Here is a 15,385-nt window from a genome sequence, read left to right on the forward strand (position 1 = left end):
GTTATATTTGAAAAAAATTTCGAGAACCTCATTAAATTTTTATCGTGAATTCGCCACTGATCGACATAGATGTGGATGGTTATAATTATAACTAATAACCACCACAACAACAATAATAATAACAGTAAAAACAACAACAGCGACAATGACGAGAGACACAATGACAACGATGACAATCACGTCGTGAGATTTAAAGCACCATATCTTAATAGAACCAAAAACTTTTGTTATCATAATTACATTTCAACAACTAGCTATATTCTTTATTGACTATCAATCTTTCTTCATACTTCTGATTAATGATAATGAGGAATATTCATTTGAATCCATAAATTAAGTTGAGATTCAAAGGACCAATGAGAGCGTGACATGTGGCACGAAAATCACATGTGATTGGAAAAAAAAATTCAAAATATTTCAAAATTTTTTTTTCCCAAAAATTTTTATTTTTAAAAAAAATATTTCGAATTTTTTTTTTTTACGAATTTTTTTTTTTCGAATTTTTCTTTACAATCACATTTAATTTACCTGCACAATCACATGTGATTGAATTATACAATCATATGTGATTGGATTTGACATGCATAATCACATGTAATTTGATTTACAATCACATGCAGAATCACATGTGATTGTAAAAAAAAAATTCGATAAAAAATTTTGAAAAAAATTTCAAAAAAAAAATTTCGAAAAAAAATTTTCAAAAATTTTTTTTTTTTAAATTTTTTATTTTTTTCAATCACATGTGATTTTCGCGCAACATGTCGCGCTATCATTGGTCATTTGGTTTTCAAGCAAATTAATGAATGTAAGTGATTACAACTCTAATGATAATAACGGTATTGATCATGAACCATTGTGCATCTAAAATTCTGTGTTTTTGGCAGAATAAACTTTCTTAGCCAAATAGGAGTTCGTCAAAAATGTGAAAACTCCTAAATCGTATAAATTCAAATGAACTTCCAAGCTAAATAAAGGTCAAACTAATGAAAGCTTACAACGTCTATCTAAAATAAGATCATTTCTCATACATTTATTGTTTATTAGTAAATAATTATGAATTAATCATCATATAAAGAAAAAGAAATTTCTTACCATTTTCTCGACTCGAGTCGTTAACACAGATAGTTATAGACATCGATCATACAGTTCAACTAACTATAAGGCTGATTGTCGCGTTATCCTTAATCCAATGACTATCAATTTCACATTTTCACTATTTAATTTAAAGAAAATTGAAGTTGGTTCAAATTTACAATTCCAATATCCATAAATACCCACGTCTCTTAAATTTAGAGAGTCAAACCATTATCCTTATACTTGTGTGAAAGCATTTATTGCTATTTTATCCATAAGTAGATCCAATTGTACATTCAGAAATAGTATAACAACATCAACAAATATAAAACAGAAATAACATAATGGAAGGTGGTGGCAATGCGAGTAGTATGAAGACCGATAAACTTCCTCCTTCACCATTGCAACTTGAATCTAATTTATCGATAAATAAGTTGCACCGGCCGATATGGCAGCTCATATTAGTGGCTGCCATAGCGGCCGGTGTACAATTTGGGTGGGCCCTACAACTCTCACTTTTAACACCTTATGTTCAACTTCTTGGCATCCCACACGCTTGGGCATCATTAGTTTGGTTATGTGGGCCCATGTCGGGTATGATCGTACAACCTGTTGTTGGGTACTATAGTGACCGTTGCACTTCCCGTTTCGGCCGTCGCCGTCCTTTTATCTTTGGTGGCGCCGTCTTTGTCGCTGTCGCGGTTTTCCTCATCGGGTACGCGGCAGACATTGGTGTCGCGTCCGGTGACAAAGCCGAAAAAACACCTAAACTAAGAGCTATATCCGTTTTTGTTATCGGGTTTTGGATCCTTGACGTAGCAAATAACATGTTACAAGGACCATGCCGTGCGTTACTCGCGGATTTATCCGGTTCGGATTCTGCTAGAATCCGAACCGGAAACTCAATGTACTCTTTTTTTATGGCCGTCGGTAACATTTTAGGTTACGCGGCCGGATCGTACCAAAATCTTTACAAAATGTTCCCTTTTACTAAAACTAAAGCCTGCGATATATATTGTGCGAATCTAAAAACTTGCTTTTTTATCTCCATCGCACTTTTACTGACGATCACGATCTTGTCCCTGACTGTAGTCAAGGAGGACGTGTACGAAGACGATAACAATAACGATAACGAAACAAAAACCAAAAACTTGGTTTTCTTTAGTGAAATGGTAGGGGCATTTAAGTTACTATCAAGGCCAATGTGGATTTTGTTATTAGTCACGTGTCTAAATTGGATTGCATGGTTTCCATTTTTGTTATTCGATACGGATTGGATGGGTAGGGAAGTTTATGGTGGTGATCCGGATAAAGGTTCGTTGTTCGGAGTTGGTGTGCGTGTCGGGGCGATGGGGTTGCTATTGAATTCGGTTGTATCGGGTTTAACGTCGCTAGGAATTGAACAATTGGCGCGGGTTTGTGGCGGGGTAAAACGGTTATGGGGTGCGGTTAATATGTTACTTGCGGTTTGTTTAGCGATGACGGTTTTAGTTACGAAAATGGCTGAGAATTCGCGGCACTTTGAAACAGTGAATGGGGTTATGGGTCCGGACCCGGTTAAACCTTCGGGTGCGGTTAAAGGTGGTGCTTTGACTGTTTTTGCTCTTCTTGGTATTCCTCTTTCGGTGAGTACTAAATTGTTTTTAGATAAATTTAAGACAGTGAATTGAATGCTAATTTTAATGAGTTATGAAAACGATGAATAAGAATTGAAAGTTTTTAGTTAAGAGATTTGACAAATGTGATGATATCATTAAATGGATAAGTTTTATATGTATGTTTTTCTATTTTAAGATAGTGGCCGGTGGTTATAAAATATTTCATCATATATAGTACGTAATGTAAAAAATAACGATAATATTAATATTAATAACGATGATGCTAAGGACCCTGTTCATATGATGATCTCTAATATTTATAAAACGTTATGATTGATTATTACGTTTCTAGTTGTAAAATAGTATCACTATCACTAATCATAATAATTAGATTTAAAATTTCAGTATTTTCAAATAGCTCTTATTTTTAAATATTTTTGATTATGTACGTACATATCTTATTTAAGTTTACATTTAAGATTTTTTAAAAACCATAGAAAAATTCTTAAACTTTAAGATTTTCCAGTTATACCTTCATTACTATGTAATATTCATAGGTAATCTCAAATACTTTATATGTTAATATGTATTTAATATAAAAAAATACATTAATTAAATGCATATATTATAAAGTAGTCCAAATTCCATCTATCTATCCTTACTCTAAATTGAAAAAGAAGTCAAACAAAACAAGTCAAGAAGTAGTCTTTAGAGTGTAAAGAAATTCTTCTTATAACGTGTACTTGTAGTCCTGTGCATGGTACGGTTTCGGTCCCAAACTATTTTGATATGGTTTCGTCCCGAGTATCAAATTATTGAAGGAAGTCGTCAAGAGGACCATACCAAAAAATTTTGGTTCGGTTCGGTTCCATGAATTTCGGTTCTATTCCGTGAAAAGAACCGTCCCGTTTCTTTATCAATAAATTTCAGTTCTACTTGTTATGACCCATCATTATACAAAGTCGATTTTTTTGAGAAAAAGCTACACGATAAAATGCATAAACATATATACTTGTTAAGAAACTACTATCAGCTACAAGTATTAAACACTATCATGTATCACATAATCAATATTATACACTATCATGTGATGCATAATCCTCAAGATCAAATAGAATACATACTCCAAAGTCCAAAACATCTTATGAAAATAAACAACGATAATTGACAATAATCTATATAGAAGGCCATAACATAAATGAATACAAAGAACCATCGTTATACATCGATTTGCAGAATGTAGATAAACTATGGCTTAATGTATATCTTTTCTTATCTTCTTTTTTTAATTGATCTTTCTAGGCGCACATAACGTTTACAGGTACGTATCATTTGCCCACACTTTTTGTTTTTATGAGCATTTCTGGCCTGAGGTCCTTAGGAAGCAATCTCTTTTGCCTCTAGAGTAGAGGGAGTGAAGACCTGATCTAGTCGCGGGTTCTATACCCGAGGGTGGAGTAGTGACTTCCTTCTAATCTAGGGTACGAGGAATGATTGTCTACACTCTACCTCCCCCATACCCTACACTTGTTTTTTTTTTTTTTGAACGGCTGAATAATATTAAAAAAAAAAACCTAGCAAGAAGCTAGAACATTACAAAGATAAAAGAGGGTTTTGCAACCAAATATTCCAATTCAGATTAACTTTCTTATAACGAGAAGAAAGCCAATCAAAAGAGGAAAGCACGGTACTATCGATAACATGACATTTTTTAAACATAGACTGATCGAAAATAGTGCCGTTCCTGAATCGCCATAGAGTCCAAAGCGAAGCACAACAAATAACTTCAACGATAATTATGTCCGAATGTTTGTGATGCGCGGTTCTAATCCAATTCCATAAGTCATCGAGAGCATGCCACACAGGAATAGAGACATCAATCCAAGAAGCAATGTAAGCCCAAACTTGAGTAGCTATCTCGCATTCGAAGAAAACATGTTGGAGGTCTTCGGCGTCTCGAGAACATGAGGTGCATAAGACGTTTTGCAGGCTAACACCCTTTTCCAACAGATTGCATTTGTCTGGAAGCCGATTGAGGTTCGCACGTGTGACAACCCGGAAATTTCCAATCAAATTTAAACTTTATCTTTATATTATTCCGACACGATAAGCAAAGTTTGTTAAGTTAAATCTCAAGAATTTTAAACTGTGTTCATACATTTATTATAACCTCGACCAAATTCCGACGATTCATGAACCGTTATATATAAATAGATATGTATATATATGTGTGTATATATATATATATATATATTATAACTTGAGAATATTAATAAAGTATTAAACGTATATTACTTTACACGAACGCATTTGTTTCAATATGTTTATCGATGGAATTAGAAGATAATATCAAATGATTGATTTATCAGATACATTGTGATATGATTACGGGTCTATGTTATGAGGTCCACTGTGATTTAAGAAATCTATTCTTTTTGACAACATTCAGAAAATGGTAAAGTGATTTATAAGTAAGAACGTGGAGTGTAAATAACTTAGATGTTGGATATCGACAAGTTAAGTAACTCGACATTTTTCATACGTTTATTTAACCTTTGGACTTTATCCCATGCTTCACCAACAGACCGTAATTTAAAAACTTGAAACCTATTATGAATATATATGATTCTACTTTTCTAAAACATTTTATGATATAACGATTTCCATTATTTTAACCTTTTAACAAAATGATTCTTAAATATATTTAGTTTTGGAAAACAAAATTATCATATTTATTTGATTTATTTTCAAACGTACAAAAACGTTTTTAGTTTAAAAAGAATTTTATTATTAAAACGTATATAACTTTTATAAATATCTAGAACCACTTTTGACAACTCATTACTTAACCAGTATGATAAAGATAACGATATTTATATTTTACTTTATCAAATATAAATAATGATTTAAATTAATTTTATATATATTTATACGCGTATTATACGTACATAGTTTTATACTTTTACTATACTTTACCTTTACTTTACTTTAACTTTAATAATCCACTTTAATAATTCATACTTTAATAATTCACTTTAATAATTCATACTTTAATAATTCACTTTAATAATTCATACTTTAATAATTCACTTTAATAATTCAAAAATCTATTATAAATAGAATTCAATAGGTTTCATTATTTCATAGAAACTTGAAAATATATTTCTCTAAACTCTCTCAATCGAATTACATATATATATATATATATATATATATATATATATATATATATATATATATATATATATATATATATATATATATATATATATATATATATTTACTTAGTACTATTTCAAGATATTATTAGTATACATAAAATACTACGACGGAGTTATATTCAGACGATTTCAAAATAAGTTTTCAAATGGGATATAGCTAAGGAAATTATGGGTTATAGCTATGAAGGTTATGGGTATTGATCGAGGGTATTGCTCGTGAGGTCAACCTAACGTTTATCATTTTCGTTGCGTCTACGTACTTTCCTGCAATATTGAATCACAATATTGATACGTGAGCATTCATATCTTATCTTTTATATATTAATAGTGTATCCCTGACTAGTGCTCGAGTATATATGATTATGCATGTTCGTATGCTTAGTTTCGTCGTTAAATAGTTTATGATAAATCACGAATTTGATACATATGCTACTGAGATAAGTTATATGATATGCATGTCGTTGAAAAGCTGAAGAAAAAAATTAATAACTTTTCATTTAGAAATCGTGTGGTTTCGATGAACGGATTAAAAGATATGGTCAACTGAATTATCATTAATTTTAATATTATTATTAAAACGATTATTATAACTCTTATCAGTTGATGTTATTACTAAAATTATCTTTATTACTAAAAATTAATATTTTTATTGAAACTATCATTTTATTATTTTTATCATTATTATTATTATCAATATTATTTTATCAAATAAATATGCGTACAAAGATATTTTTACCACACGTAATGTAATTACATTAATAATACATACCACTATATTTTTATGATATTAAGTGAATTTTATAAATTTTATTACTTGAGATATATAAAAGTATATTTTTATCATATATAAATTTTAATATAAATTTTTATTTATTAATAAATGACTTGTATTATTTAGTATAATAAGATCTGATAAATATATTTAAATATATAAAACTACTATATATAAGTTATATAATGAACATGTATAGATTTTGAAAGTCATTTTGGGTCAAGTTGACTTTTGTTGACTTTTGCATGTCGGTCTCGAGCATTAGGATTGTGATACACTACGACTTGACCTAAATTGTTAGACAGATATTGACCAACATATAAATATATATACTTAATATAGGTTCATGAATCCGAGATAAACCCTGCACTTGTTCAGTGCCGTCATAAACATAATTGCTACAAAATACAGTATTGCGAGTTTCATTTGCTCCCTTTTTATATATATTTTTGGGCTGAGAATACATGCGCTGATTTATAAATGTTTTACGAAATAGGCACAAGTACTAAAACTAATTCTATGTGGGTTTAAACCAGAAATATACCCTTAGCTTGGTAACATTAAACTACTTGTCTATGTACGGTAGGCGCGAATCCTAAAGATAGATCTATTGGGTCTGACAAACCCCATCCTGACTATGGGATGCTTTAGTACTTCGAGGTTATTTTAAACACACCTGATCTGGTGTACTTCAGAGGGTAAAACATGAACGTTAAGGCTTGTTACCGGGTGCCTACAACTTATAGAATACTTTTATACACTTGCGAGTGTACGGATATTTATAGAAACTGAAATCTTGTGGTCTATTACTATTACGGAAATGATGGATTATGATAAACTAATGAACTCACCAACCTTTTGGTTGACACTTTAAAGCATGTTTATTCTCAGGTATAAAAGAAATCTTCCGCTGTGCATTTGCTTGTTTTAAAGATATTACTTGGAGTATTTCATGGCATATTTCGAAGAACGTTGCATTCGAGTCATTGAGTTCATCAAAGATTACTATTAAGTTAATTTATAATTGGATAGTGGATATTATGAAATGGTATGCATGCCTGTCAATTTTCGATGTAAAGAAAGTTTGTGTTTTAAAAACGAATGCAATGTTTGTAATATGTATCATATAGAGGTCAAATACCTCGCGATGTAATCAACTATTGTGAATCGTTTATAATGTATATGAACGGGTCCTTTCAGTTGGTATCAGAGCGGTGGTCTTAGCGAACCAGGTCTGCATTAGTGTGTCTAACTGATAAGTCGTTAGGATGCATTAGTGAGTCTGGACTTCGACCGTGTCTGCATGTCAAAAGTTTTGCTTATCATTTCTAGTCGGAAATCATCTGCTTATCATCCTTAGGAAATTACCTACTTATTATTATTAGTCTAGACACGTCTTGCTACATTAATTACATGAGTAGTGTATAGACAAAATTCATATCTTAGCGTATCTGCTAAATCATATCTTATCGTATCTATTACTGTAAACTTTGCCTGACATATTCCGTAAATTCCTCCGTAATCTGCGAAATCTTTTGATCTATATACATGTATGGATATCCTATGTAAATAGAATACCACCCGATAGCCGAAAAATCATTTTATATTGAAAAATCCTTTATCCAATCGTACGAAATGGAAGTTGTCATCAGTTCAAGTCACTCGGATTCTGAAATGGAATCTCACTCAAGCTCCGAAAGCAGTGTGACCGGAATGGATCAACCAATCAGTCATCATCTATTCTGGATGAATTGGGGATGGGTTCGTAGTCTCCTCAATCATTGGAGACAAGAAGAAGGCGATCCTTTCCATCCACCACATTGCCCTCTTGACGAAGAACCTGAAGCACTTACCGGCGAACCTGTCCGAAACACCATTTTCTCTCTCATTTCCAGAGTATCTCGTCACGATTATATGCTCCATCAAATTCTAGATTTTATTTATTCGCTCGTCCGAACCGACAATCACCCCGGTGTAATAGAAGAAGTCAACGAGCTTCGCGCTCGGGTAGTGGCTTTGGAGAATATGGTGCAAAAATTACAAACACCAGTAGCAGCACCAGCAGCAACACCAGCAGCATAACCAGTACCACTATCATCAACGCTAACAGTACCATTACCACCTTCAACCACAACCACGTCGTAAACCTCAACTTCACAATCTGTCCCAAGAGCATCAACGTCATATGCACCATAGATATCAAGGAATACCAGCAACAATAACTGACGATGTATTAATTCATAACTTCATTGGAGAAACATTCCACGGAGATTATGTAATCTCTAAAGTCTTAGAGATTATCTAATCTAGCCCTAACCATAAATCAGTTAAGCGAACCAAAATGATAGAAGGAAGAGTAGAAACCCTGACAAAAATGGTGTGTGATTAACAAGCTAAACTTGTTTTACCAACAGCATCAACAGTACCGTCAGCGTCACCAGCATCGTCAGTACAGTCAACATCAGAATCAACAACACCTATAACATCACAAACTCCGTCAGTTCAAGAATCACTGTGGACATCATTACGAATCAATAACGCGTATATTGTATCAAGGAGTTATGAAGAGTTAACTCATTCTCTCTGAAGAAATTATATGTATATTTTATATATACATATTTTGAAATAAAAATAAATCTTTCCGTGCTAAGCTATTGTGTGTGAATCTTAACTACTCGGTTAATTCATCTTACAAATATGCAATAATGTACGTCCTTCACCCGCAACTTAACCATCGTTAACTACAATCTCTGTCTCAATTCAACAAATTCCAATTCATAATAAATCAAGTATATATTTGATTTTACACTTTCATCATCGATGTAACCAAAACTTCTCAGATACCATCACTCGTACTTTGCGAAGTTCACAAGAATTTAACAAAAATCAACATCACGCCTCAACAAATAACGAAGTATTGATTCGTAATTTCAATATTATTGAAGAAATACTTATGTAATCTCTAAAGCCTTCAAGGGATTATTCAATTCTAGTTTCAACCGTAAATCGAATGAGTTTAATTTAGTATTAACTCATTAAAATTTATGTTATGTCTGAGGAGAATATATACATATATATTTTCACAAAGACTGTAATAAAATTCTTATGTACAAAATATTAATTGTGAAATTTTTTAACGGGTAGGTAATACCCGAGAGATATATATATATATTCACAATTAATATGTTACATTCTTCGAATCTGAACAAGCAAATTATCAACTATACTTCCTACTTTCACAATAATATACATTCTTTCATAGAGATCAAAACAACCATACTCATTCAAACCCAATTACAAATTTTGATTTTGAAACCTCAGAATTCAATTCGAGATATAACCGGTATCATCACTTTTAGATTCCTACATCTTTCAAAGCTATACTTTGACTTCAAATAATGAGCAATCGAGATGATGATCCAACCACATATTACCCACAGTTAGGTACTTAAAAAGCACTCGAAACCAAAGTCATAATTCCACACATATCTGTGTCAGATTCTTTGGCATTTATTAGCAAAAATAACTTTGCAATTCCTTTTCAAAGTAGCCAATTTTGTCACAGCTCCAGCAAGTCAACTTCGACTTTTCAGTCAGACTAACCTTATTATAACCTTGAGATATACACCATCGTTACCAGGGAACCTTTTACATCCCACCACATTATTAGCAGATGTACCAACAACTTCATTACCCTTTGACTTTAACCTCTCCAAAAAGTCATTATAGTTATTCATTGAAACCCCACCATTTACTCATTCGCATCTTGTAACAATAATTGCCATACGAATCATCGGGAATTAGCAATCATTAATTTGAAATCTCGCAGCATGTCTACGCCAACAGTTATATGTGTACATACAGCGTCTATCTCCTGGACTTACATACTTTGAATGTGAAGTTTCTGAAAAACACCTTGAACTGTGAACTAGTTCTTGAAATGCTGACGAAGCAGCAACAACTGTAAACGATCTTAACAGTAAAAAGTTTGATGATAAAGAATAGTGTATTGGCAAAGCTCAGAAAAAGAGAAGTTTTGGAACTGGAAAACGGATTGAGCAAAGTATGAAAGAGGCTGTGGATAGATCACAAGGGCGAAACGTGCCTTCAAAGAATCTAAATGATTCAGTACCTGCTGAAGTCATTAAAGGAATACCTTGCTCTTGACTCTAAACCCCTGCGGACAATATTCTTCATCATCCTCTGATATTAGAAATTCTAAGATATCATCATATCTTTCATTATAAATATCCTCCATATTTCTGAAGATATTTTCTTAATTATTCTTATCCGAAATCATTTACCTCTTCGCGCTATCTGTATTACATCATAAAAGAAACTATTTTAGTTTCTAAATTCTGAAACATTCGAGTTTAAAATAGGAATATATTTTTTTTGAAGTAGTGTTGGGAGCTGAAGCATGAATTAGTATAATATAATGACACTTGATCAACGTGATTATATTACAGTAATTCATGCTGAGTTTCTAAATGGAACGTGATGATTCACAGATCATAACGTCATCATGTGCCATGTTACACGACTCCTATATTCTATTTAATCTCTAAAATATCAAGAAAATATTTCTTGATGATTCGGTCTTTTCTAGGGTATTCTGGTAATTTAACAAATCAAGATCGTGCCATTACAATTTCCTTCTTAGAACATTAACTATGTTCATTCAGAAATTCATATCTACGAATTCTGGACCATTACATACGGTGCTTAATCTCAAGAAGAGGAAACGAAAGAATGAAGCTCCGAAATAGAAATAGGAGTATAAATCGCAGCAAATAGAAGGGAGCATTAACTATGGATGACAATAATTATAGAAGACAGAAGCAGGGACTTCGAAATATAAAGGAGGATATAAAGCCCAACGACGACCCAGAAATTATAAACCATATATATCGATGCATATAGCAATATAAAGACATGGGAGAACTAAAATGTAACGACCCGCACTTTTTCGATCGTTCTATACTTATAAGATTAATATTTACATAAATTAAACCTTACCAACATGATAAGCAATCCAAATTGTTGAGACTTATGTTTTCGAAAAGAGTTTTACACAACGTTTGACCGTCTAGTTTGACCGATGATATCACGAACTATACAATATATGATAATTATACGTTTGTGTATATATATGTATATATACATATTTAACATGATCTAAGAATGTTTTAATATCTCATTTTGTATTAATAACAATAAGTTATAAGTATATTTTGAAACTACTAACTTAAGTTTTCAAAACGATAACCATACGTAACGTTATTTGACTTAAATACTTATAACCTATAATGTTTATACATATATCGTATAAGTAATGTATTTAATCACTTTTAAAGGGCTTACATACATAAAACAATATAAGTATATTTACAAAATATAGCTATATTTGAATCCTCGTTCCGTTTTCTCAAAGATTTCTATACGTATACCTAGGATATATGTACCCGTATCATACGCAGCTTCTAGATGTATTTACTATTGGTATATACCAATAAAAATCTGCTCCTTAGCAGCCTTAAATGATTAAGAAACATGTGGAACCAACCATTTGTCAAGTAGCATGAATTATTTAGCAAGAAAACAAAGTTAGGTATCTTTTTTTCCTTTATAACCTAAAAACGTTTTTATGCATGAACACCATTTCTTCACCCCATTTTCTCATACTTACACTTCCATTTCTCTCTCAAAATACTCTTAACTTCATACTTGATATCTCCAAGCATTTTCCCCATCATTTAGCTTCAAAAACAATACTTAAACCTCATAAGAAAACCTTACAAAAACACTTCAAGAAATCCTTCCAAGAACACCAACTTACTTCCAATCTTTCATCCACTTCCATCACCCTTTTGGTTCTAGGTTCTTACTCCTCTTTTACAGCAACCTTGTCCAAGGAACTTGAGGTAGAATCTATGTTCATAACCTTATTCGATTCATATATATATAGCTATCTTATTTTGTGGTATAAAAGTTTAACAACAAGAACATAGTTTGAAAGTTTTCAAACTTGTTTGCAAACTAAATAGATTCTTCTAACTTAACTTTTAAAATACTTCAAGACCTGTAATATATCTTAAATATATGCTAATTTAACAAGGTATAACTTGGTTTTTCAAAGAACACCTTAAAAACTGAATTTACGACATCGGAGTGCAACCGGGGGCTGTTTTGGGTTGGATAATTAAAAACCATCTTAAACTTTGAATTGGAGGTTTATTTTCTGGAAAAATGATTTTTACTATAAATATGATAACACATAAAAATTTCATGATTTAACTCAAAGTATAAGTATTTTTAAAAAAATAATCATTTAAGGTTGTTTACATGATGGAAAATGATTAACTTCATAAGTTTCACTAAAGTTTGACCTATGACCTGTGATTTCGAATACAAACTAAGGTATTTACAGTTCATAGTCTTAAAGAGGGACTCGATCCAAGGAAGTGGCAAGTTGAATCAACGAAAACGGAGTTGTAACGAAGAAACTATGACCAAAACGAGATCGGATATCTAAGACTAGTTTAGCTACGAAAATAATTGGAGAAAATTAAATAAATCACATCTTTTTAAAATAACATGATATTTTATATATATGTACTCATAATTTAATTTTATATGGTTCAGGATCACCCGTAAACAATACGAGAAGATTAATCATAAGATCCCATGATTGTACGCAACATGTCATTTGACAACACCGGTACTTTATGTACGCAACACGTCATTTGACAACACCGGTACCATGGGTCAAGATTAATCTCGACCAATACATATACGATGGGGTTTTATTTATTTCGTTGGGGGTTTTATTTATTTCATTGCGGGTATATTAAACATCTAAAAATGAACCATTAAAATTGAATTACTAACAACGAACTGCTAACTACGGACTAAGGAATTATTAAAAGTATTAAAAGTATAACAAGTATATATATGTGACGTTTGTTTAAAAAGAAAAGGTATTGATATATTATATATGGATAGGTTCGTGATATCAACCGGAGACCAAGTCAAATTATATATATCTTCAAGACGAAAGTGAGTATATAGTCCCACTTTTAAACTCTAAATATTTCGGGATGAGAATACATGTATTTTATGTTTTACGTTATGGACACAAGTAACTGAAAATATATTCTACGTTGAGTTGTACCACTGGCATACTTCCCTGTAGCTTGGTAACTAATATTTACAGCGGTATTGTAAACGCGAATCCTGTTGATAGATCTATCGGGCCTGACAACCCCAACCGGACTGGACGACCAGTATTCAACGGTTGCACAGTACTTCGTTTTGTGACTACACTTGGTACGGTGTAGTAAGATTTCATATTAAAGGGAATATGCGACGTGATTAAATGTTAAGTATGGTTACCAAGTGCTCAACCACTTAGAATATTTTTATGAAAATGTTTATATATGAAATCTTGTGGTCTATATATAAATATATTGCTGCCGGCACTAAACCTATATCTCACCAACTTTATGTTGACGTTTTAAACATGTTTATTCTCAGGTGATAATTAGAAGCTTCCGCTGCATTATGTTGAATTTGAGCAGGATCTTGCGTACGCATATTTGTGTCAAAAATAAAACTGCATATCCAAGAACTTGTGTTGTAAAATATGCTAGAAATCGTGTTGTTATCATCATTTGTAAAGTTTGTAAGTCGAAGATTATCGCTAAACGATAATCATCTTTATTTCGTCCAAAGCTTGTATCAAAAATAAGAATCATGGTTTGTAATGTATAATATATGCAGTTTTTCTTTTAAAAATGTCGCATATAGAGGTCAATACCTCGCAATGAAATCATACGTTATCTAACACGTTCTTACGGTTAAGGACGGGTTATGACATGTGGTATCAGAGCGGTGGTCTTAGCGAACCAGGTTTGCATTAGTGTGTCTAACTGATAAGTCGTTAGGATACATTAGTAAGTCTGGACTTTGACCGGGTCTTATTTAAAAACCATTGCTTATCATCGTTGGTTAAAATTTATATGTAAATATTATGTAGTACTAATGGGTTAGTTGTTGTGTGATATATGTCGGGCTCAAAACTTGTTATCACATTCAGCGACTCCGAACCAGAATCTTCAGATGATGTTCCAGTCATTAACCTATCCGATGATGAAAATAATATCTTTGGGGAAGACTCACAAATTCCGGATGAACCGACTATAGAGAACCCGGAAAGTGAACCCGAGGAGGAAAGTGAACCCGAGGAGGAAAGTGAACCCGAGGAGGAAAGTGAACCCGAGGAGGAAAGTGAACCCGAGGAAGAAATACAGGAAATTACAAAAGAAGAGTTCGAACTAGGAAAGAAACGAAAGGCTAATGAATTAGAAAATTCAAATCCTGAGTTTAATAAGGATGATGTGGCACCAACTCCACTAGACACTACCACCCCTATTCCCGCTATTCCTATTCGTTCTATCCCGGCATCCAGTTCTTCAGTCCCACAGCCAAAATATAGGCAGACAGCCAGGATAAGCGTTAAGCGATTCTTTGAACCTAAACGTCCTAGAAAATAGACCAAACGATGCGCTGCCGTATTAAACCATGGGATCAGATAATGTTTTGTATAATATTATTAGTGTGGTTTGTTTAATGTTCGATGTAAGATAAGCATATGTAAAATAGTGAAGTGTGAAATGCAATAATTTTCCATGGTTAAGTATTATTTAGATGGTAGT

The 15,385-nt window shown here is 32.3% G+C and overlaps 1 protein-coding gene across 1 annotated transcript in view; it reads left to right on the plus strand.

Moving 5' to 3' along the window:
* Positions 1-1,421: 1,421 nt before the first annotated feature.
* The window catches only part of LOC139868346 (sucrose transport protein SUC8-like), a 33,794-nt gene continuing 19,830 nt past the window's right edge, over positions 1,422-15,385 (plus strand). Inside the window, exon 1 of the mRNA XM_071856679.1 lies at positions 1,422-2,702. Within this exon, the coding sequence (XP_071712780.1) occupies positions 1,422-2,702 (1,281 nt within the window). The remainder of the gene's footprint in view (positions 2,703-15,385) is intronic.

Source organism: Rutidosis leptorrhynchoides, chromosome 9 (assembly GCF_046630445.1).
Source record: "Rutidosis leptorrhynchoides isolate AG116_Rl617_1_P2 chromosome 9, CSIRO_AGI_Rlap_v1, whole genome shotgun sequence".
NCBI classification, from domain to species: domain Eukaryota; kingdom Viridiplantae; phylum Streptophyta; class Magnoliopsida; order Asterales; family Asteraceae; genus Rutidosis; species Rutidosis leptorrhynchoides.